Raw genomic sequence first — 26,164 nt, 5'->3', positions numbered from 1 at the left:
TTAAGAATACAAGCATAAAACCCTAAATTTAAAAACGTTGTAAAATTAACTTATTGGTATATTTTCTTTAAGCAGTCAAAAAACGTAAATATCACATCTGTTCACTACGAAAACAAACCAGACTAATATGCAACATTTGTGAGACCTTTTGTTTAGGTGTTAAAATAACGTAATCATAATGTTGGAATAAGACGTTTAAAGAACATCATGAACATACCAAAATACAACCAGGTGTTTATGTTACTTTGGTTTAAATGTATGTCGGCCCACCAAGAAAATGACCGGTATGCCTGATTACCAATCCAGCCCTGCCAACCATTATAAAACAAAACTTTATTAATAGTGTCATTAATACGGGGCATTTTCTTGGTGGGCCGACATACATTTAAACCAAAGTAACATAAACACCTGGTTGTATTTTGGTCATGACGTAATTAAAACGTCTTATTCTAAGGTGGTTAGTTTAACAACTGAACAAAACGTCTCACAAATGTTGCATTTTGGTCTGGTTTTGTTTTTGTAGTGAGCAGACGTGATTTACGTTTTTTACTACTTAAAAAAAGAAAAAGGTGTCAATTAGGTATTTTACAACGTTTTTAAAATGTCCTTTTTGTTTTTATATAGGGTATGTTTTTTTTTTTTAAGTTGTTAAAATGTTATGCTGCAACATTACCTTATTACAATGTTTTGAAAAGTTTGTGATTGTATTGTTAATCTGATCATAATCACTTTGTCCTACAGTGTCCTATCTTTATGACTTTAAAAGCTTGATGTTTTGCTTTATTCTTCAGCAATTATTTTCCCACACCTTCTTTTCATTTAGTCATTACTTTATACAATAGTTTGTGATGATTTCTGGCAAGAATTAAGACGCATTTTGTTAAATCCATTGTAAAGCAGTGAGCGTCTTCTCTCTACAGTACAGCAGGAGGCGCTGCAGCTCTTTAGTCCGCAAATAAACTCACTAAAGAAAGAAAGAAAGAAAGAGCGCGCGTGTGATGTGTTTGTGTATCCTCAGTGTTTTTCTCTCTTGTGTGTTTCATTGAGTGTAAACAGAGTCTTGTCTCTCTGTATTTAAGTGTTGAGACGATGATGATGAGTGGGTTGTATTGAAATCAGTAGGAACTGATCTGTCCATGCTGGATATATTGATGATTTCGTCACAGAAATCTCTCAGCTGAAGAAAGAGGTGGCGTTACTGGAGACGAAGCTGATATCAAGAGGAGATTTAGCAATGAATCGAGAGGTTTGTGCATCTTAAACATCATTTACCTGAATCAGACAACATCAAATCATTTCTAATCTTACTGTCTGTGTGTGTTGTGTTGTCAGGATGTGGATTGTTGTGAATCTTCAGTGTATGTGACTGATGATGGGAGTCTGGATTCAGTGTGGATGAGCAGAGATCAGAGCCGCACACCACAGACACTGCTGGACTCTAAACTCTCTGAAGAGAAATCCAGACACACACAGAACTCCGATCTCAGTCTGACTTTACTCTGTTATACTGAGTCAAAGCTCACAGACACTCAGGACACTACAGTGTGTGACAGTAAACAGAGCTTACAGGAGGATCAAACCTCCACAGAGTCTCTGGATTCTGTCTGTAACGCTGGAGAACAGCAGCAGATCCTGCAGACCAAACTGAAGATGTGTTCAGTTAAACTCATTGACTTCAAGAACCTCATGATGAAGATTAAAACTGAACCCACAGAAATCAAAACTGAACCCACAGAAATCAAAACTGAACCCACAGAAATCAAAACTGAACACACAGAAATGAAAACTGAACCCACAGAAGAGGAAGATCGCACCGAGGAAGATGATGATTTTATTTCATCAGGTATGTCTCCTCAATTATTGTTGTATTTTTAACTGTCATGTGAGGACCTGTTTTGGGTTTTCAGTCACAAACTCACTAATCAAGGGGCGGTTTCCTGGACAGGGATTAGACTATTCTTAAACTATTTTTTTTTTAAATGAAAACACCACCATTTTTCAATATTTTACTATGTTTTTACCTCAACTTAGATTAAGTAATACAGTCCTATATTCTTTCGGTGCATGCACTTTTAATCTTTGTACAGCGCTTCTTGAATGTGTTAGCATTTAGCCTAGCCCCATTCATTCCTATGGATCCAAACAAAATTTATATTTTGTGCCACCATACTTACTCATGTAACTACTCTCATGTAAGATTCTTTAATAGGGAAAACATGGAAGTGTTTGGTGGCTTCTAAATTCATCCCTGTTTGTCTGTCCCATTGACTTCAGTCAGTTTCACAATTCTTTTCCCCAGAAAATAATAAAGACATAGCCAAAAAGGTCCATCAGTCATTCAATAATAAAATTACGAAGTGACAAAAACACTTTTGTATGCAGAGAAACCAAAACAAATGATTTAATTTAATAATTTGTTCTTCTCCTTGGTTGTTTATGAGCAGACTACGACACATCACCTGCTGACGTAGTTGCCAATATTTTTATTTTAAGTCGTTATGCAAACATTGTAAATGATACTTAAACAACCCATATAAATGGAAATATTACTTACCAGTGTATTCTGTGTCTGTACGCTGGCAACTCTGTCAGGAGGTGATGTCAGCAGCATGCGCCATCTGGTTGTGAACACACACTGAACAACCAAGGAGAAGAAAAATTTGTTCTGCGTACAGAAGTGTTCTCATTACTTCATAATATATTTAATGAACGAATGTTGGACCTTTTTGGTAATGTCTTTCTTTGTTTTCTGGGGAGAAGAATTGTGGAGCTGACTAAAGTCAATGGGACAGACAGAAGCCACATGGTTTGATGGTTTTTATCAAAAATATGTAACATTGTGTTGTGAAGACAATCGGAGCACATGGGTGTTTAGAACAACACAGGTGTAAGTGATTTATGATAAAATGATCATTTTGGGTCAGCAAATAATGCAACCAAGAATTGTGAAAGTCTCTGTACAAATAAAAAATATTGCTACATTTGACTCCTACAAAATAGTGGATTACTCCCAAATGATCATGCATTACAATTTATGTTTCTTTGTCTTTATCGATCACTTATTGAACTGTCATTATCATTTTATCAGGGTAAATTTATAGAAAATTAGAATGGAAAAATATTTTTTTCGAATTATCGCCCAGCACTGAAATATGTACTATAACTAATTTCTAATTATATACTATAACTAATAATATAAATATATACTACTAATAAACTCTCCAACACTCTTCTTCTACTACTCTTGACTAGGGGTGGCACTGATCACAAAGCCCACGGTTCGGGTCGTGTCATGGTTTTAGGGTCAAGGTTTTCGGTTCTATACGGTTCTTGTTGTTGTTTTATCTTTTAATCGTTAACACTCCAGAATTTTACTTCAGCATGATATATAGCTTAATTATCTACAAGAAGCACAAGTTCCAGGTGAATCTAGCCGAGCATGACGTCTCATCACGCTGGCACCCAGTCTGTGAGTCGAGTATAAACAACTCCCCAAACGGAGGATCGCGCTGTGGAGCCAGGCAAAAGTATTCAAGGCTTCAGGTAACATACGAGCACGAGGCTACATTGTGCATGCGTCAAATTGTGCAACACACATACGCTTCGAACCGAGACAAGCGAACCGTATGGTTCGGATGTTTTTTCATGTACCGTGCCACTCCTACTCTTGACATCTATCTGACACTAAAACGCCACAACACCCACAAATCAGGGCTTCATCTGGCACCCCCATTTATTCTTAATATGCGCTCTGAACCCTTATTTCCAATATCCCATCACTGTGACACGTCTATTACATGTCTATATGTATGAATCTAGAAAATATACAGAATCTGACTTCTTTGTCCTTCTTTGTGTGAATAAGAGTAAAAAGACAATTTAATTGTTTCATGTTTCTTTCAGATGTGAAGAGTGATTCATGTTTGGATATAGAAATAACGTCCTCAACGTCAAAAGAGCGACTGACAGCACAAACTCTTTCCTGCATCACCTGTGGAAAGACATTCAGCTCACAGAGACATTTAGAGAGACATGAGAGAAAACACACAGAACAGAAACTCTTCACCAAATCTGAGATCAGCTTTACTACCTTACAAGAGAAAAAACTTCATTCAGAAGACCACAGAGAGAAGAAGAAGAAGAAGAAGCAGTTTCACTGTGAGCAGTGTGGGAGGATTTGTGTCTCTTCTTCTGATCTAAATGTTCACATGAGGATACACAGTGATGAAAAGCCTTTCAACTGCACTGAATGTGGAAATTACTTCAAAACCAAACAAAGTCTTAAAACTCATCAGAGAGTTCATACAGGAGAAAAACCTTTTAAATGCTCTCAGTGTGACAAGACTTTTTCTCAGTCGAGTCACTTGAAAGTCCATCAGAGAGTACATACTGGAGAGAAACCTTACGTCTGCACTCAATGTGGAAAGAGCTTCACTAAGTCATCTCAATTAAGAGATCATCAGAGAGTTCACACTGGAGAGAAACCTTATCACTGTAGTCTCTGTGGTAAGAGTTTTGGACAACGGGCTACATTACTAAATCACAAGAGAATTCATACAGGTGAAAAACCTTACAAATGTTCTCAGTGTGACAAGACGTTCGCTTCTTTAGGTTGCATCAAATCCCATCAGAGAGTTCACACTGGAGAGAAACCTTACGTCTGCTCTCCATGTGGAAAGAGCTTCTCTGATTCATCTCAATTAAGAGTTCATCAAAGAGTTCATACTGGAGAGAAACCTTTCAAATGCTCTCAGTGTATCAAGACGTTTACTTTTTCAAGTAACTTAATAGTTCATCAGAGAGTTCATACCGGAGAGAAACCTTATCACTGTAGTGTCTGTGGGAAGAGTTTTAGTCAACGGAATCACTTAGTTAATCACAAGAGAATTCATGATAAACCTTTCAAATGCTCTCAGTGTGACAAGACATTTGCTTTGTCAGGTTCCTTAAAATCCCATCAGAGAGTTCACACCGGAGAGAAACCTTATTACTGTAACATTTATGAGAAGAGTTAATCAACAACAGTCAAACATTGATAAGCACCAGTGACATTAATACAAACAACCAATCACAGTTTGTTTCCTAGCGAAATGTCCACACAATAATTTAAATAACTTGACGCAACCAAATAGCACCTTAACAAACATCATTACTCACCACTCAGAACAATGCGTATACGTGCATGTAATGTAAACAACACAATCAACAGCAAACATTTTCTGTCTCAGTTGGTATTGTAGCCTACTGAATTTACTGAATTTTAAAATAAAAAGAGTCTTTAAAAAACTGTTGCAGTGGTTAATGTAAGGGTGGGGGGGGGGTTAATGGTATTTCAAGCATTCTGACTTATTAACACAGTTATAGAGTTGTTTCCTCATGCTAAACGTAGGCAAAGTGTCAAAACAGCAGTTGGGCGTGTTACAGAGTATTTCTGTGCCGAATGCACTTCGCCAGGGTTCGTACAAGTTTCGGCTAGTTTTTTTTCGATTACAGTTCTAACTGACGTTTCAGGGGTTTTCGATACGTATCACTTCTTTATATGGGCTTCCGCCGGAAAACTTCCCCCGGAAAACCCCGCCCAGCCGTTAGTCAGCGGGAAACGCTAGAGCTTGCTAACAGCTTATCACGCCACTCAGCTTTGTTTAATTTCAAAAGTCAACAATGGCACAACAAGAAGTATGTTTTTGGATGTAAGGAGAAGACATCCAGCCTTATGGAAACAATGGATATAGTTTATTATCCGGATTAGCAGCGGAGTTTTGCGTGTGTGTTTGATGCGGTGGATTTTCAGAACCGGGTCATGACGAGTTGCACGCGTTAAGTAAGACTTCTGTCTTATGTTGGAAATAGGCGCGTGTATATTATATAAATGACACGAACATGTAGTGAATCATAAGTTAAAACAGTGTTGTGTAGTGTTGCATGACTCGTACTCGCTCCGCCTGCGGTATAACTCCTCCTTCTTCATTTTTTCGTACGTTATCGGAAAGATTCGGTAAAGCTAATCTTTCTTTTATAAATCTGATTAAACTAAAGACTCTTCAGAGATATAAAGGATGTCATACTACTCTATAGGTACTCCAGATTAACATCAGAAATGCAGAAACAGCGTGTGTTACGTGAGCTTTAATAATGATTACCGGTATATTTACCATTTTGTTGTATCTTAGCATTTCTGTACGTTTCATTAGAATGTGATCCTTAAGCAATTATTTTTATGTAGTAAACTGACAAGTAGCCTTAGTCATAATAGTGGGATAACACTTTATTTACATATGAAGGTTATATCAGTGCGCAAGCAGTTGTATTTTAAGACATCTCCTCCCGTCTGTTTTCCTTTCATCTCCTGCTCTTCCATCTTTTGCTGTGTCATCTTTCATATACAATATAAAAACCAAACTGAAAGTATCACGGTGGTCTTTTTTTTCTGTAAAACAGACACAAAACAATAAAGCAGCACATCTGTGATGGTTTTTATAACTGGTTTGTAAATGATAATGCAATTGGGTGATGACCATTTGTTTATGTTTGGGCCAAGGGTCTGAGTCAAAGGTGAATGGTAAGCCTAAGGTGTGAACACATTTCTATAATAATGAAATGGTCTGAGTGAGACAGTGGGTGAGATGTTAATATTAATGGGATTAAGGGTTGGTGAAACTGAAGGCTTGGGAGTGGCAGGGTTACTTCTTTTCAATATTTTTTGATGTTTAATGCTTTTAAAGTTGAGTGCTTTGTTTTCCATTTAGGGGGCTGCCTGCTAAAATGTGTATGAATGCAATGTAGGGCTGTAAGTCAGACTTGATGACTGCAGTAGCGCCTGGACTGTATGCTCTGATTTGAAGATCGCTTTCTGCAATAAAGACTACAGCTCGATATCCAAGTCTTCTGGTCTTCGCTAAAAAGGTTTCCAACATGTTTTGATAATGTTGTAATAAGATGTTTAAAGAACGTCATGAACATACCAAAATACAATCAGTGTATACATTGCTTTAAATGTATCTCAGCTTTATTAGTGTTTTGTTTTATAATGGCAGGAAGGGCTGGATTGGTAATCGGGCATGCAGGGCATTTTACTTGGTGGCCTGACATACATTCAGTAACACGTCATAAACCTTGTATGGTCATGATGTTTTTTAAAAGTCTAATTTGAAGGTTTAACAGCTACACAAAACATATCACAAATGTTGCATTTTGGGCTGGTTTTGTTTTCCAAGAAAACGTGCTGATTATTTTCCAACGTTTATAAAAGTCCTTTTTGTTTTTATTTAGGATGTGGTTTTTAAAAGGTATTTAAAATGTTGTACTGCAACATTACCTAATTACAATGAAAATACAACGTTGTAAAACGTTTGATTGTTTTTAATCTGATCATAATCTCTTTGTCCTACGAAGTCCTATTTTTATAACTTTAAAACTAAAAGCTTGATGTTCTGTCTTTATTCTTTAGCATTTAATTTCCCACCAATTATTTTCATTTAGTCATTACTTTATACAATAGTTTGTGATGATTTCTGGACATAATTGAGACGCATACTTGTTTTGCTAAATCACTTGTAAAGCAGTGAGCGTCTTCTCTCTCCAGTACAGCAGGAGGCGCTGCAGCTCTTTAATCCGCAAATAAACTCACTAAAGAAAGAAAGAGCGCGCGTGTGATGTGTTTGTGTATCCTCAGTGTTTTTCTCTCTTGCATGTTTCATTGAGTGTAAACAGAGTCTTGTCTCTGTGTATTTAAGTGTTAAGACGATGATGATCTGTCCATGCTGGATTTATTGATGATCATCAGAGAAATCTCTCGGCTGAAGAAAGAGGTGGCGTTACTGGAGACAAAGCTGAGGTCAAGAGGAGATTTACCAATTACCAAATATCATTTACCTGAATCAGACAACATCAAATCATTTCATGGATCAAACCTCCACATAGTCTCTGGATTCTGTCTGTAACGCTGGAGAACAGCAGCAGATCCTGCAGACCAAACTGAAGATTAAATTCATCGACTGCACGAACCTCATGATGAAGATTATAACTGAACCCACAGAAATCAAAACTGAACCCACAGAAACCAAAACTGAACCAACAGAAATCAAAACGGAACCTACAGAAATTAAAACTGAACCCACAGAAATCAAAACTGAACCTACACAAGAGGAAGATCGCACTGATGAAGATGATGATTTTATTCCATCAGGTATGTCTCCTTAATTATTGTTGTAATTTTAACTGTCATGTGAGGACCTGTTTTGGGTTTTCAGTCACAAACTCGCTAATTAAGGGGCGGTTTCCTGGACAGGGATTAGACTAGTCCTAAACTACATAATTATTAAAGGAAAACACCACTGTTTTTCAAAATTTTACTATGTTTTTACCTCAACTTAGATGAATTAACACAGTTCTATCTTCTTTCGGTGCGTGCACTTTTAATCTTTGTACAGCGCTTCTTGAATGTCCAAACAAAAGTTTTATTTTGTGCCACCATACTTACTTGTGTAACTACTCTCATGCAACAGTCTTTCTAGGGAAAACATGGAAGTGTTTGGTGGTCCCATTGATTTCAGTCAGTTTCACAGTTCTTCCCCCCAGAGAATAATGAGGGACAGCCAGGAAGGTCAGTCATTCAATAATAAAATTATGAAGTGACAAGAGCACTTTTGTATGCAGAGAAACCAAAACAAATGATTTAATTTAATAATTTGTTCTTCTCCTTGGTTGTTTATGAGCAGACTACGACACATCACCTGCTGACGTAGTTGCCAATATTTTTATTTTAAGTCGTTATGCAAACATTGTAAATGATACTTAAACAACCCATATAAATGGAAATATTACTTACCAGTGTATTCTGTGTCTGTACGCTGGCAACTCTGTCAGCAGGTGATGTCAGCAGCATGCGCCATCTGGTTGTGAACCCACACTGAACAACCAAGGAGGAGAAAAAATTGTCGAATAAAATGTTTTGTTTACTTTGCGTACAGAAGTGTTCTCATTACTTCATAATATATTTAATGAACGAATGTTGGACCTTTTTGGTAATGTCTTTCTTTGTTTTCTGGGGAAAAGAATTGTGAGACTGACTAAAGTCAATGGGACAGACAGAAGCCACATGGTTTGATGGTTTTATCAAAAATATGTAACATTGGCTGCGTCCGAAACCGCATACTGTATAGTAGGTACTGAATTAGATGAAGTACCTACTTACTTGGCGTTAAAACAGTAGGTACTGTATAGTATGAATCCTGGTAGTATGAATGAGATTTGGACGTACTACATCCGCCATGTTGTTACATCACGTGACATACGTCGTCATCACGTCGTGTCATTTAAGCGCGAAAACAGCCGCGTGCCTTTTCTTCTTCGTTGGATAACTCCTCGTCCGGGGCATCATGGGATAGTGAAGCGTCCATCGTATGCACACTGCAAAATCTAACCGGAAGTAGTAGGTCATTCGGGTACTTTTCGCATACTGTTTTTCGAATACTATGTATTCGGACATACTACTCGCCTCGCCTACTGCTTTTCGCGTACCATATAGTATGTAGTATGCGGTTTCGGACGCAGCAATTGTGTTGTGAAGACAATCGGAGCACATGGGTGTTTAGAACGACACAGGTGTAAGTGATTTATGATAAAATGATCATTTTGGGTCAGCAAATAATGCAACCAAGAATTGTGAAAGTCTCTGTACAAATAAAAAATATTGCTACATTTGACTCCTACAAAATAGTGGATTACTCCCAAATGATCATGCATTACAATTTATGTTTCTTTGTCTTTATCGATCACTTATTGAACTGTCATTATCATTTTATCAGGGTAAATTTATAGAAAATTAGAATGGAAAAATATTTTTTTCGAATTATCGCCCAGCACTGAAATATGTACTATAACTAATTTCTAATTATATACTATAACTAATAATATAAATATATACTACTAATAAACTCTCCAACACTCTGCTTCTACTACTCTTGACTATGGGTGGCACTGATCACAAAGCCCACGGTTCGGGTCGTGTCATGGTTTTAGGGTCAAGGTTTTCGGTTCTATACGGTTCTTGTTGTTGTTTTATCTTTTAATCGTTAACACTCCAGAATTTTACTTCAGCATGATATATAGCTTAATTATCTACAAGAAGCACAAGTTCCAGGTGAATCTAGCCGAGCATGACGTCTCATCACGCTGGCACCCAGTCTGTGAGTCGAGTATAAACAACTCCCCAAATGAAGGCTCGCGCTGTGGAGCCAGGCAAAAGTATTCAAGGCTTCAGGTAACATACGAGCACGAGGCTACATTGTGCATGCGTCGAATTGTGCAACACGCTCCAAACCGAGACAAGCGAACCGAATGGTTCGGATGTTTTTTCATGTACCGTGCCACTCCTACTCTTGACATCTATCTGACACTAAAACGCCACAACACCCACAAATCAGGGCTTCATCTGGCACCCCCATTTATTCTTGACATGCGCTCTGAACTCTTACTTCAAATATCCCATCACTGTGACATGTCTATTACATGTCTATATGTATGAATCTAGAAAAAGATACAGAATCTGACTTCTTTGTCCTTCTTTGTGTGAATAAGAGTAAAAAGACAATTTAATTGTTTAATGTTTCTTTCAGATGTGAAGAGTGATTCATGTTTGGATATAGAAATAACGTCCTCAACATCAAAAGAGCGACTGACAGCACAAACTCTTTCCTGCATCACCTGTGGAAAGACATTCAGCTCACAGAGACATTTAGAGAGACATGAAAGAAAACACACAGAACAGAAACTCTTCACCAGATCTGAGATCAGCTTTACTACCTTACAAGAGAAGAAACTTCATTCAGAAGACCACAGAGAGAAGAAGAAGAAGAAGCAGTTTCACTGTGAGCAGTGTGGGAGGATTTGTGTCTCTTCCTCTGATCTAAATGTTCACATGAGGGGACACAGTGATGAAAAGCCTTTCAACTGCACTGAATGTGGAAAATACTTCACAACCAAACAAAATCTTAATGTTCATCAGAGAGTTCACACTGGAGAAAAACCTTTTAAATGCTCTCAGTGTGACAAGACTTTTTCTCAGTCGAGTCACTTGAAAGTCCATCAGAGAGTTCATACTGGAGAGAAACCTTACGTCTGTGATCACTGTGGAAAGAGCTTCTCTAGTTCATCTGATTTCAAAGTCCATCAGAGAGTACATACTGGAGAGAAACCTTACGTCTGTGATCACTGTGGAAAGAACTTCACTAATTCATCTCAATTCAGAGATCATCAGAGAGTTCACACTGGAGAGAAACCTTATCACTGTAGCGTCTGTGGTAAGAGTTTTGGACAACGGGCTTCATTACTAAATCACAAGAGATTTCATACAGGTGAAAAAAACTTTCAAATGCTCTCAGTGTGACAAAACGTTCGCTTCTTTAGGTTGCATCAAATCCCATCAGAGAGTTCACACTAGAGAGAAACTTTACGTCTGCTCTCCATGTGGAAAGAGCTTCTCTGATTCATCTCAATTAAGAGTTCATCAAAGAGTTCATACTGGAGAGAAACCTTTCAAATGCTCTCAGTGTAACAAGACGTTTACTTTTTCAAGTAACTTAATAGTTCATCAGAGAGTTCATACTGGAGAGAAACCTTATTACTGTAGTGTCTGTGGGAAGAGTTTTAGTCAACGGAATCACTTAGTTAAGCACAAGAGAATTCATGATAAACCTTTCAAATGCTCTCAGTGTGACAAGACATTTGCTTTGTCAGGTTCCTTAAAATCCCATCAGAGAGTTCACACCGGAGAGAAACCTTATTACTGTAACATTTGTGAGAAGAGTTAATCAACAGTCAAACTTTGTTAAGCACCAGTGACATTAATACAAACAACCAATCACAGTTTGTTTCCTAGCGAAATGTCCACACAATAATTGAAATAACTTGCCGCAACCAAAGAGTATAGAAGCACAAGAGGGGAAACTCTCATTCGTTTTTGGCATCAGTCACTAAGTGGCGCTTCAGTAGCGCGGCCGCCATTTTGGAATGAAAATTCTGACAGCCAATTCATTCTCAGCGAATCTCACAGCCAAATCAGAAGCTCAATAGTAAGTTTCTTGAATTAAAATTTTGTTCACTTGCTACACCTACAGTAAATACTGTATTGTCTTGTATGTATGTGTTGATTTGTTGTTGTTATCAGCTGTGGAATCCAATCATTAAATAGATACAAATTTGAGGTAGTTTTTTTCTTGCTTTATTATGTAATTCTATGTTATGCTACTTTAAACATTTACTACTATTATAAGTTACCAACTCCACTAGGTATGAAATATATTTTGTACATATTAATCCCCTGCCCAATACAAACATTATAATCTTATAGAACATGATGCATTGTTCTGTCTTTTTTTTCTGTGTGTTATCCTATAATTGCCACTTTTTGACAGTTGGCTGTGTTTTTTTTTTACTTAATCCATTTCGAGCAATTCAGATGTATATGTGTGTATATATGTGTATGTATATGGAGCCAAAATATTATTTGTGGATGAGTTTATGTCGCTATGTTTGTATGTAAAATTAGCCTATACTGTATAAAAGTGGAAGACTTGTCTAAATATCTGAAAATAAGCTGTAAAAAGGGATTAATGATCACTGGTCTGATTGTATGTTATTCTGTGTTATCATCAATCAGTTTGAATTTGATCTTTTAATGTACAAACTAGCTGATTTTGCCATACTTCTAGTTGACTCCCGAGTCGCTTTCATTCCATAATGGCGGATTCGTGGGGCTGCTGCTGGGCGCGGGTGATGCAATGGAACGTTCTATTGAGTTTCCTCTCTTGTGCTTCTATACTCTTTGCCGCAACCAAATAGCACCTTAACAAACATCATTACTCACCATAGAACAATGCGCATACGTGCATGTAATGTAAACAACACAATCAACAGCAAACATTTTCTGTCTCAGTTGGCATTGTAGCCTACTGAATTTACTGAATTTTGAATAAAAAGAGTCTTTAAAAAACTGTTGCAGTGGTTAATTTAGTAATGATTATATTTACCATTTTGTTGTATCTTAACATTTCTGTATGTTTCATTAGAATGTGATCCTTAAGCAATTATTTTTATGTAGTAAACTGACAAGTAACCTTCGTCATAATAGCGGCATAATACTTTATTTACATATGAAGGTTATATCAGTGCACAAGCAGTTATATTTTAAGACGTCTCCTCCCGTCTGATTTCCTTTCATCTCCTGCCCTTCCATCTTTTGGTGTATCATCTTTCATATACAATATAAAAACCAAACTGAAAGTATCACGTTGGTCTTTTTTTCTGTAAAACAGATACAAAACAATAAAGCAGCACATCTGTGATGGTTTTTATAACTGGTTTGTAAATGATAATGCAATTGGGTGATGACCATTTGTTTATGTTTGGGCCAAGGGTCTGAGTCAAAGGGGAATGATAAGCCAAAGGTGTGAACACATTTCTATAATAATGAAATGGTCCGGGTGAGATGGTAATGTTGATGGGATTAAGGGTTGGTGAAACTGAAGGCTTGGGAGTGGCAGGGTTACTTCCTTTCAATATTTTGATGTTTAATGCTTTTAAAGTTGATTGCTTTGTTTTCCATTTAGGGGGCTGCCTGCTAAAATGTGTATGAATGCAATGTAGGGCCGTAAGTCAGACTTTGTGACTGCAGCGCCTGGACTCCATACTCTGACTACAGCTTGAGGAAATCCGAAGTCTTCTGGTCTTCGCTAAAAAGGTTTCCAACACGTTTTGATAATGTTGTAATAAGATGTTTAAAGAACGTCATGAACATACCAAAATACAATCAGTGTATACATTGCTTTAAATGTATCTCAGCTTTATTAGTGTTTTGTTTTATAATGGTAGGAAGGGCTGGATTGGTAATCGAGCATGCAGGGCATTTTACTTGGTGGCCCGACATACATTCAGTAACACGTCATAAACCTTGTATGGTCATGATGTTTTTTAAAAGTCTAATTTGAAGGTTTAACAGCTAAACAAAACATATCACAAATGTTGCATTTTGGGCTGGTTTTGTTTTTTAAGAATACGTGCTGATTATTTTCCAACGTTTATAAAAGTCCTTTTTGCTTTTATTTAGGATGTGGTTTTTAAAAGGTATTTAAAATGTTGTACTGCAACATTACCTAATTACAATGAAAATACAACGTTGTGAAAAGTTTGTGATTGTTTTTAATCTGATCATAATCTCTTTGTCCTACGATGTCCTATCTTTATAACTTTAAAACTAAAAGCTTGATGTTCTGTCTTTATTCTTTAGCATTTAATTTCCCACCAATTATTTTCATTTAGTCATTACTTTATACAATAGTTTGTGATGATTTCTGGCCAATAATTGAGACGCATACTTGTTTTGCTAAATCCATTGTAAAGCAGTGAGCGTCTTCTGTCTCCAGTACAGCAGGAGGCGCTGCAGCTCTTTAATCCGCAAATAAACTCACTAAAGAAAGAAAGAAAGATAGAGCGCAAGTGTGATGTGTTTGTGTATCCTCAGTGTTTTTCTCTCTCGCGTGTTTCATTGAGTGTAAACAGAGTCTTGTCTCTGTGTATTTTAGTGTTGAGACGCTGACGATGTGCTGTTCTGTAAATCAGTATGAACTGATCTGTCCATGCTGGATTTATTGATGATCATCAGAGAAATCTCTCAGCTGAAGAAAGAGGTGGCGTTACTGGAGACAAAGCTGAGGTCAAGGGGAGATTTACCAATTACCAAATATCATTTACCTGAATCAGACAACATCAAATCATTTCATGGATCAAACCTCCACATAGTCTCTGGATTCTGTCTGTAACGCTGGAGAACAGCAGCAGACCAAACTGAAGATGTGTTCAGTTAAACTCATCGACTGCACGAACCTCATGATGAAGATTAAAACTGAACCCACAGAAATCAAAACTGAACCCACAGAAATCAAAACTGAACCCACAGAAATCAAAACTGAACCCACAGAAGAGGAAGATCGCACTGATGTTGATTTTATTCCATCAGGTATGTCTCCTTAATTATTGTTGTATTTTTAACTGTCATGTGAGGACCTGTTTTGGGTTTTCAGTCACAAACTCGCTAATTAAGGGGCGGTTTCCTGGACAGGGATTAGACTATTCTTAAACTACATTGTTTTTTAAAGGAAAACACCACTGTTTTTCAATATTTTACTATGTTTTTACCTCAACTTAGAGGAATTAACACAGTTATATCTTCTTTCGGTGCGTGCACTTTAAATCTTTGTACAGCGCATCTTGTATGTCCAAACAAAAGTTTTATTTTGTGCCACCATACTTACGTGTAACAACTCTCATGCAACAGTCTTTAAATACAGGGCTCCAGACTAACTTTTTTCACTAGGAGCACAGTGGCCCCAACTGAAAATTTTAGGGGCGCAACCAGAAAATTTAGGGGCACACACCATAAATCAACATGCTTACCAAATATTCAAATTTTTACTAATTTCCACTGTATAACTAATAAATACTTCAATGATACATGCAAAAACTATAAAGTGCTGTTTTCAAATTCAGTGTCACATCACAAAAAAAGTCAAATTTACTGGTCGCCCATGTGCGACTGGATGTAAAATTCAGTGGCACACTCTTAAATTTCACAGTTCTTTTCCCCAGAAAATAATGAAAGACATAGCCAAAAAGGTCAGTCATTCAGTAATAAAATTATGAAGTGACAAGAACACTTTTTTATGCGGAGAAACCAAAACAAATGATTTTATTTAATCATTTGTTGTTCTTCTTGGTTGTTCATGAGCAGACTACGACACGTCACCTGCTGACGTAGTTGCCAATGTTTTTATTTAAGCCGTTATGCAAACATTGTAATTGATACTTAAACAGCCTCTATAAATGGAAATATTACTTGCCAGTGTATTCTGTCTCGGTATGCTGGCAACTCTGTCAGCAGCATGCGCCATAATCTGGTTGTGAAGACACGTAGGCCCTGGCCCAAATGGCGCACTTCATGTGGACTTTCGGTCTCGTGGCCTTAAATTGCTCGTTCTCGCTTAGTCTACGAGTCCGTAGGGTGTCCCATCTGTCATTTTTACGCTTTGAAGTGTGCTCATCAGCGCCTCCTTTCCCCCCTTGATGCGGTCTTCAGCGAACCCCGCACTGCAGCAGGCTTCGCGCACTTTACCAACCCAGAAGTCCTTGGGAAAGGGCAATCAGACCAATCAGACGACGGAAGGGAGGAGTTCACACTGACGGGCAACTTCCATACCTATATCCGGTGTGATGCTCGAGTCTGTCCCAAAATACGACTCCGGTGCACCCACGTGGACTCGCAAGAAGGTTCCTAAAGTCTGGACTACGTTATGTCATCAAAGTGTGGACTCTGAGGAGGACCACAAGTCCGGAGTGTGCCATTTGGGACAGGGCCGTAGATATATACACTAGATGTCGCCTTGGGGCTCTGAGCATGCGTCAAAACCGCCGCCATCTTAGAACAGGGGTCTTGTCATAGGAAGTATCTAGGTAAAGCTGCTATCTCCGCCTGTACTTCGAATTCATGGACGATGCCGGACTTTTGTGCTGTGTACTATGGATGTTAGGGCTACTAGCACTATGCATTGCAGTTAGAAAAAGTACATTTTCATAAAATCAAAACTTTTATTTTTTCCTGCACTAAATGCTAAATACATGTCTGACTGTTGAAACCAACCAAAAGAAAACCAAGAAAATCACGTTCACGACGATTTATGGTCATTTTATTTCTGTTACACCATTGCCTACAATGACGCTGATGCGGGGTTCCCCTGTTTCAAGATGGCGGCTCTGTTTGACGCATTCGGTCCAATGAAGTGCCGTAGCCAAGGCGATTTTTGTGCCAAAAAAATCGATTCACATTTGCCTCGCGATTCAAGCTTTGCCAATTCAGAATCGATTAACAGAATCCCAAAAATCGATTCATACATATTTTTTGTAATGCCATGTTACTATTGTCCTGAAATGAGTTTATCTCAGTATTCCCATAGATGGCGCTGCATCGTATTCACTCTGACGCCTGCACACTCTTTTACAGTGAGCCCCACGCATTGACTTTACTTGGGCACGCTGCCCAGTTATATTAACAAGTGCCCAAGTATATACTTTTTTTGTTTTTCCGTGATGATGACACTCTTTAATAATGACATTTTGTGTGCGACATGATGAGTTCGGTATGCGTTCACGTGCTCACTGTTTCTCAATGAATTGGGATGCGACGCGAACAAGCTCGTGTCACATTGTATCCTTCATGTTTCTGAACTTGAGCAGAGTTTTACCATTAGAGGATTTCACGGAGCACCCGCGGGTTTGTATTTGAAATGGTCAGTCGGGTCCGGGTCAGTCAAAGTTAAATTACTTCGGGTCCCAAGTCTGATTAATATTGTGTGTAAAAGCCGAGTCGATTGGAGAATGGCTGTCAGCGCTGCCGCGCTAAAGCTCGCGTGCAGTTTCGAAAGTCACGACCACGTGCTGGATTTTCTTTCCCCCAATTTTTTCTATTATTATTAATAAACATATATTTTCTAAAGTCTATTGCACTGAACGAGCAAAGCTCAAGCTGACTCAAGATTTACAAAACGCAAAGCTGTAATGTAAAGTCCCCTGTCACTGTGACAGCAAGTAGACTTTTGAATCTGAAATAATGAGTGGATTTAGCTTTTTTTTAATCGGCAAGAGAGATATAGAAAGAGAGGCACTTTTCCTGCTTCTGCTCTACACTCAAAAAATGGGTTTTGTAGCACTGTTCATTATACACAAATGTATTTAGTTACATTAACACATACACATTTATTTTTAAGACAAAATACAAGTGTAATGTGTTATGCTAAATCAATTGGTTATTCACTCTGGTTTACCTAACTACCTATCTTTAAACTAAAGTAATTGGTTTACTTTTGCGATTCAAATACCGGATGTGACGTCATTTAACGACTTCCACGCACGAAGACGGCGCGCAGGTGATGGTGTTTCGGGTAAGTAAACAAAATACGTTTTTTCTTCAATCTATCTTAAAACATTATTGTGGCTACTTTATTTTATGTTGAAGTCGATGGTGTTTGTGTATGATGGTGATGATTTCACGTCATTTGTGCAGCGGTGAGGTAAAGTGTGAGATTTGTGCGTTTCAAATGTAATGGAGTGCTTCACGCGATCTGTCGTGTGACGTGTTTAAACCGTATTAAACATGATGTACTCGTGTTTAAACAGTATTAAACGTGTTGTTCAATTTCGGGACCTTTGTAGTGTTTTATGATAGCAGCAGTGTTGTAAACTGTGTGATTTGTGCGTTTCAAAATGAATGGATTGCTTCACGTGTTCGTGGTGAGTTGAACTTCGATTTTCCGTCGTGTTCCGGTGATAACTTTAGCCATTGAACTTGTTTTACTGGTGAAAATAGTGCTTTTGAAACGTATTTTCCTGTGTTTAGTTAGAGCATTTTCTCAAGGGGTTCTTAAAGTTTATTTTTTGTTGTTACTCTGAAATGAATATTTACTTAAAGTAAGTTATGTTGAAATGTAAAATTTGTGATCTAAATTACTAAAACATTAAAGACTGCTGCACGTGCGTTGTGGGGGTTATCATCATAGATATCATTGTACATATTCTAATTGATATATTCAAGACATGGTATGCTCTACTTGTTCATTTAAGTAGGAATTATGCTACAGATGCAGTGCACTGTCTATCAGAAAAATAATACTTTGCTCACATAAACAGTCCCTTAAAGAAGAGTAAAACGGTATTTTGCATGTTATCAGGTTGTGATTTCCAATCAAATGTCAATGGGACTTCTATATCACACAAAAACAGAAAACACAACCAGCCTTCACTGAGTGATTTTAAGCCTGGTGTAGTTTCCATTGCTGAAATATTATGAGAGGTCAAAAGTTTTTATGGTGATGAGGCAAGTGATGCTTTTGTTCATGACTGAAGCCAGATGTGTTTTATTAAAACAGATTATTTAAACTAGAGCATATCACATTTTTTTTGGGTAAACTGCATTGTATGTTAAAGTCTGTCAGTGCCTATTTTAGTTAGCTGATGATTATCCATTGCTTGAGTTATATTGGTTGGTGCTTTGTTTGATGGTGACTTTGAAAAAACAAGTCCACGGATATGTTGTAAAATATGCTTTTATTTTGTTAAATGGACAATTATAAGTTAATTTTTCTTAACCATACTTACAAGTGATTTAAAAAAAAAAAATTAACTAAATTTTACTTGTTTTCCACAGTCATACCACAATGACTTCTCCAGTCTGGCTAAAAGTTACAAAAGGTGATCCTTCAGTATGCCATTCCTTCTTCAGTGAGTGACCTGTCAAAGGAAATAGAAAAACAATGTAATCTACAAGGACATTTAAGGATGCAGTTCATGGATTCTGACTTGGGCAATTAGTTTTTAAGTGAAATTAAATTTACTCAAGCCCAAACCAGCTGGAATTTCCAGTGCTGCTTACCATATAAAAAAAAAACATGCAACGCTGAGGTCAACTACTGCACTTACCATCCACAAACGGAGACATCCAAAACACTGGAAGTAGTCAGTGTAATACTTCTGTCTGAAATTAAAAAGAACAATGAGAAAACATTATGAATGCTGATGGACATTTTTTCTATCAGGAGACATGAGGTTGTCAAGGAATCGCCTTCAATAGCAGATTTCAAAACTAGATGGCCTGCTCTTTTCAGAAGGGAAGAGGTGAGTGAAAAGTTTTTGAGTCATTTATGTTTAACTTTGTTGGCTTTGTGGTAACAATAATTTATTGTGTTTTGTAGATTTGTGCAGAGTTTAAAAGAATCGCAACAGCCCCATTGGTGTCTACATACTTGGCGAAGATGGATCAATATTCTGCAAAGCTTATAAGGATCTATGCAAAACGAGGAGTCATCAATTGACCGAGAATTAAAAACCTGCTGGTTTCCACAACACGGGTATGAAGAACTGCACTCATTAAAACCTTATAATAAAACTTCTTTTTGCACTGGTGAAATTGGAATTAGAAAGTTTCTGGAACTTGTAAAAAAGAAACAAAGGTACAGTTTAAGGCAGGGGTGGGCATCGAGGGCCACAGTCCTGCAGAGTTTAGCTTCAACCTTAATCAAACACACCTGAATGTAATTTCCAAACAGTTCTGAAGACTTCAATTAGATTTTTCAGCTGTGTTTGATTAGGGTTGGAGCGAAACTCTGCAGGGCTGTGGCCCTCGGGACCAGGAATTGCCCACCCCTGGTTTAAGGTGTCCCTTTTTGTTGTTGTTTTCCACTTACATGCTGTATTTTGCATAATAATCTAAAAATAAAGGTAAATGTTTACCTGATATTGTGAATGCTACAATTAATACAATTTTGATATTTACATATTTAGACTGACAACATTGATCAGGCTCCGATCTTTCTTTGTCTACCTGAATGAAGACCTGACCAGTCTAATTAAAGAGTATTTGGTAAGTATATGTGCATACATATACTTTGCTGTATTATCAAGGAATTGAAATGTTGTGGTATCCCAGGTGAAAAAGTAGTACACTTCCATAGTAGTGTACTTACAGTGCTCTATTTTTAAACTAATTTGTACTTGATATACTAGAAATTATTCTTTGGTACTTTTAAGATGTTCTTAAGATTATCTAAGTGTACTTATGTGTTCTGTTTTGAGACATGATTATTAACTAAAATGTGCTTTGAATATACTATCTCTGTTTTAAAAATGTATTGGTTAAAACTTGTAAACTTGAACCCAACTTTCAAAGATGGGTTCAAGTTTACTACGAGTGGTACCTAAATACATTTTTAAAATACATTTTTAGAACATTTTAATTCATATTCATGGTGTCTCAAAAATAGAACAGGGAAGTACAATTATACCTTGTTCACACTGTCAGTCTAAATCTGATTTTGGTGGATATTTGAATCCAGTCACATTTAGAAAGGCTGAACTGCCAAAAACCACATGAAATCAGTGTTTTTTCAAATCTGTTTTGGGCTACATCCATGGGTGGTTTAAAATCCTTTTCAAATCGCATTTCTGGAAATCCAAGTCAGTCTGACCGCTCTGATCGCATTTGTGTAGCTTTTCGGTTATGTCATGCTGTTGCGTCACGTAAAACATAAACACGTCAGATGTTGAGGCAGATTGTCGTGCCAGTGCAACGTCATTGCCATAGAAACGTAGATAATCCAGAAAACGGCAGAACGCTACAGGACGCACAGAACGGTTGTGATCCACAATATGGACAATGAGTTTGTCAAATCGGATATGCCCTGAAATCTAATTTAGACTGACATTGTGAACAATGTACAAGATGTTCTTAAGGTTGTCTTAAGAAGTACAAAAGAAGAATTTTTTAGTATATTATGTACAAAATTAGTGCATGAAAATAGAGCACTTTAAGTACATTATGGACGTGTACTTTTTCACCTGGGATAACTTTTTATTTTATCTCATCTCCATGGTATTTCAAACCTTCTTTCTAATGCAGAAAACAAGGTATGTTGGTAAGCAAACAATACTTGCCCTCTTTGACTTTTTGGCTGTTGTACATTATGGAATGAGAACGTTCTTAAAATACTTCAGTTTTACAGAATCAAGTGATGTGGTTTTGAATAACATTAAATGGTAAATAAGAGATTTTTCTGAACTTATTAATAAACATAAAATAATTGTATCATTGTCATGCTCACCTGCAGGATACAGATGCACCCAGTACCCAGGAGGCGATCCAGAAGATGGTGATGTGAGTCCTTGTTGCAAAAATGTATGGTTCAGACATCGAAGACAGCCCAGCAGATGTTGGAGTGTTATTGAAGGGATTAAGAGTTCTTGGACCTCAACAACATTGTGTATGCGACAACCATGCTGATGGGACTGATATATGCACTGAACTTGAGCTACTTTCCTGAATTCAGGTACACTTTTGAAGTATTGCAGTTGTTGTTTCTGGAGCTAGATGGGAAGTAACTATCTCATAAAGTTCAGACGCTGAAGACCAAGCCTTTTGCAGATGTTTTGAGAAAGGAATGTTTTAATATTTCATATGTAAATGCCATGTTTTTGAAATGGAGTTTTCGTGCATTTCATTTGTCATTAACTGTAAAAAAATGGTAATGTTGTTATAAGGTTACATTGTAATATCCAAAGTCCTTAAAAACTTTGCAAGCTTTTCAAGTTGATGAGTGCATCTCATTTGTTGGTATATCCTTTACGGTATCTGTAGTTTAAGTGCAATAAACATGGCTTGAAGAACTGGTGTATGAGATTTCTTTTTTGAATAAAATGAATGCTATATAGAGTTTATTACAAAAAGTATATTTTTGTGTGTGATGTACTTGAAATAGACATTGTTGTGTTAAAGTTACTAAAAGTAATTGGATGGAACCACTGTCCACAATGTAATTGAGTTGTATGAATAAACTACTCTTGAGTTGGACAAGCAAAAAATATTTGATTCGTTTGAACAAGTTAAACACATGTTCAGAAAACGTAACAATCTTAAGTTGTGGATAAGTAACTAAGATAATTTTGTTGAACATTACCACTTTACATTAGTTATTTATTATTCAATTGTGTTGCTGCAAATAAAGAATTTGGCATTGACTGAAAACAACCCTTAAATGTTAAAATAAATTAACTGGGTTGTGTGGAACCACTGTCCACAATAAAATTGTGTTCGTTTAAAGTATCATTTTTTTGAGTGTAATAGAAATAATAACCATTATAACACCATTCACATTTATAATCTATAGATCTGCACTGTCTATCATTAATATACTATATTATTGTATTTAATAGAGTTTGATAAAAGGGGTCATCTAATTGCTTCATAACAGTTTTTTTTTTTTGCAAAAGACATAAAGTAATATCAAACTACATTTAATTTGTTTTGTTTCTTTTCTTTAATATTGTATATCTACTACAATCAGTCACATAGGAAAAAGTAAACTACATTTACATACTGTAAATCGTTTTTTAAAATCGAGAATCTTGAGCATAAAAATTTTCTGAATCGTGCACCCCTAGTGTACATTAGGGCTGGGTATTGTTAGGAATTTCACAATTCGATTCGATTCCGATTCTTGAGGCTTCGATTCAATTCGATATTGATTTTTTGCTTCAATATCGATTCAATAATAAGTAGATACACAAGTAATTAAGTACCTGAGTAGCCTATATTTTAATTTTAGCTTTTGGTGCAGGCTTGAACGGAGTGCAGCTGCTGTTTGCCATCTTGCTGTTTTGATAAAGCGTGTCTTGTACAACGCTGAACACTGGGTGATTAACTGTTACTAATCGTTGCAATGCGTTTCCTTTATTAAGACATCTAATGTCATTGTGGATAAGCAAGTCATCATTGAGCCGACATATCAAACAACAACTGTCAGAAAAAGCGGTTTGTAAATACAAGAAGTTAAAACAGCCATAGAGTCCGTGGTCTCACCACTGTCAGTCATCGCGTCTTGATATGCGGGCGCGAGCGGCTCGCGTTGGACCAAAGCGTGAATATAAACACGTGACACAGCTGCTCGCGCCAGTCACGTGACTCGCGCTCTGCATCTCATGCTGTAACGGATGCACGCTCATCAACTCGTAACTGTAGGGCCCGTTGTCCAACTACATTTATTTTAATTCTACATTTATTTATTCTAGAGATGTCTTTTTCACAGACTACATAAAGGGCCGGATCAAATTACCTCGGGGGGCGGGTGCTAGAGTGTTGCCCACCCACAGTGCCGCCACTGGCCGGTAGGCTGAATCGATTCATAGGATTTGATGAATCGATATTGAATTGAGGAACAAATAATTGCAATGCATTGATGAATCGATATTTTTACCCAGCCCTTGTGTACATATCTATGGTGAACACACACCGAACAACCAAGGAGGAGGAAAAAAATTGTCGAATAAAATGTTTTGTTTACTTTGCGTACAGAAGTGTTCTCATAACTTCATAATATATTTAATGAACGAATGTTGGACCTTTTTGGTAATGTCTTTCATTGTTTTCTGAGGAAAAGAAACTAACTAAAGTCAATGGGACAGACAGAAGCCACATGGTTTGATGGTTTTATCAAAAATATGTAACATTGTGTTGTGAAGACAATCGGAGCACTTGGGTGTTTAGAACGACACAGGTGTAAGTGATTTATGATAAAATGATCATTTGGGGTCAGCAAATAATGCAACCAAGAATTGTGAAAGTCTCTGTACAAATAAAAAATATTGCTACATTTGACTCCTACAAAATAGTGGATTACTCCCAAATAATCATGCATTACATTATATGTTTCTTTGTCTTTATTAATCACTTATTGAACTGTCATTATCATTTTATCGGGTAAGTTTATAGAAAATTAGAATTGAAAAATATTTTTTTGGAATTATCGCCCAGCACTGCAATATGTACTATAACTAATTTCTAATTATATACTATAACTAATATAAATATATACTACTAATAAACTCTCCAACACTCTGCTTCTACTACTCTTGACTAGGGGTGGCACGGTTCACAAAGCCCACAGTTCGGGTTGTATCATGGTTTTAGGGTCAAGGTTTTCGGTTCTATACGGTTCTTCTTCTTGTTTTTTCTTTTAATCGTTAACACTCCAGAAATTTACTTCAGCATGATATGTAGCTTAAGTAAGGGATAATGTTGAGGCAGCCGGTAGTTATCAGGAAATAAGCCCCGACAGTGTGATCAGGACCCGACGCGAAGCGGAGGGTCTTGTATCACACTGAAGGGGCTTATTTCCCGATAACTACCGGCTGCCTCTACATTATCCCGCTTATTACACGGGTACTTGTCACATAAGAAAAAAAACAGACATTAATATATGAATTTGAAACATTTTATTGTTGGCATATTTGTTTTAAATTAACAGGGCTCAAAATTAACTTTTTTATTTGGTAGCACTGGTGCTCCCAACTTTAAAGAGTTAGGAGCACCAGCAAAAATTTAGGCGCATCCATCCAAAAATTAAAAAGCACCACAGCTACAATGTAAATGTCAATAGATTTATTTTATTAAAAATAAAACACCACCACCGGGCTTTACACGTCCTATGGACACCATTTAAAAGTTGGTCTTCTATTTTATTTTATTTTATTTTTTGCTGCATAAATTCCTAAATTAATACCCAAATGCTGTTGAAATAGTATAGCAGCAATAATAATTTAACAATTACAGGTAACGTGATTAAGATTACATAGAAAATCTAGCAAACACGTAAAACACTGATTAATTGATTTGTGACATTACAAAAGTGACCCTAATATAGAAGGCTAATATATATTGGTATTGATAACTGCATTACCAGGATGCTTGTACTACTAAATAGGCAATGTTTTAAAAAAATACAACAAAACATACCATCAGCATTGTCGTATTCCACAGCAACATGGACCACAAGGATGTTTGTCGAATGTCCATTCACCAGCGCATGCGCACATACACCATCAAACACACTTTGACAGACAGGTCGGTGTCTCCATCAATAATAAACACATTTGTCATGACTAGGGGTGTGACGGTTATAATATAACCGTGAGACCGACGGTTATAGTTGAACACCGTCATTAGAACTCTATAACCGACAAAACCGTGTTATTAAAATAAAAAAAAAATTCATAAAGAATGTTTAAATACTAATTAAAAACAATTGTCAACAGTCTGTGTTACAAGCCTCACCACGTTATCACGTCACACAATGAAAAATACAGAGCGGAGCAGACACTGACAACGCGCTGACATACAGGAGAGACCAGGGCACTTTTTGGTTACATTTTAAATTAAACATATTAAACAAAGTCTCACCTTTCAAATCAACTCTTCCTTCTATTTAATTTACAGAATCAAATAAACATGAACGACCATAAGATGTTTTAACCGCGGAAAGGCTCCGCCCCGCTTTTCAAGTTCAAATCCTCCCATGTTAATCTACTAACTCTCCTGAAAGCACATTCACTGCTAGTTGTCTTGCTGTTAGTTGTAAATAAACGTAGAGCAAGTAGCTAATCAGTGTTTAGTTTATTCAAATGCTGGTTTCACATCGCAAGCATGAGCACTGAGCAGCGCATATGCGGAGAGCGTTGGCCGCGCGTGGCCATTGTGCTTTTACATCGGCTGCGTTTGCAGCGCATATGGCGCAGT

At 37.1% G+C, this 26,164-nt stretch overlaps 1 protein-coding gene and 1 long non-coding RNA gene across 5 annotated transcripts in view; one reads left to right on the top strand and one right to left on the bottom strand.

The window, feature by feature from the left end:
* Positions 1-764: 764 nt before the first annotated feature.
* LOC129438708 (uncharacterized) overlaps positions 765-26,164 on the top strand; it is a 197,076-nt gene continuing 171,676 nt past the window's right edge. Inside the window, exons 1-3 of one of the 4 annotated variants that reach the window (XM_073862504.1) lie at positions 771-1,246; positions 1,333-1,843; positions 3,904-5,296. In XM_073862504.1, the coding sequence (XP_073718605.1) occupies positions 1,235-1,246; positions 1,333-1,843; positions 3,904-5,015 (1,635 nt within the window). In that variant the 5' untranslated portion in view covers positions 771-1,234 and the 3' untranslated portion in view covers positions 5,016-5,296. Of the gene's footprint in view, positions 1,247-1,332; positions 1,844-3,903; positions 5,297-7,607; positions 8,186-14,431; positions 15,014-26,164 lie in introns of those variants that run through there. The other 3 variants (XM_073862499.1, XM_073862502.1, XM_073862503.1) reach the window with 3 other exon arrangements.
* Positions 11,004-11,629, bottom strand: LOC141361403 (uncharacterized). The gene is made up of 3 exons (XR_012367458.1): positions 11,533-11,629; positions 11,196-11,279; positions 11,004-11,111 (listed from the first exon to the last, which is right to left on the bottom strand). It is a non-coding gene; the product is annotated as an uncharacterized lncRNA (long non-coding RNA).

Source organism: Misgurnus anguillicaudatus, chromosome 24 (assembly GCF_027580225.2).
Source record: "Misgurnus anguillicaudatus chromosome 24, ASM2758022v2, whole genome shotgun sequence".
Lineage (NCBI taxonomy): Eukaryota > Metazoa > Chordata > Actinopteri > Cypriniformes > Cobitidae > Misgurnus > Misgurnus anguillicaudatus.
This window is presented reverse-complemented; position numbering and strand designations above follow the sequence as displayed.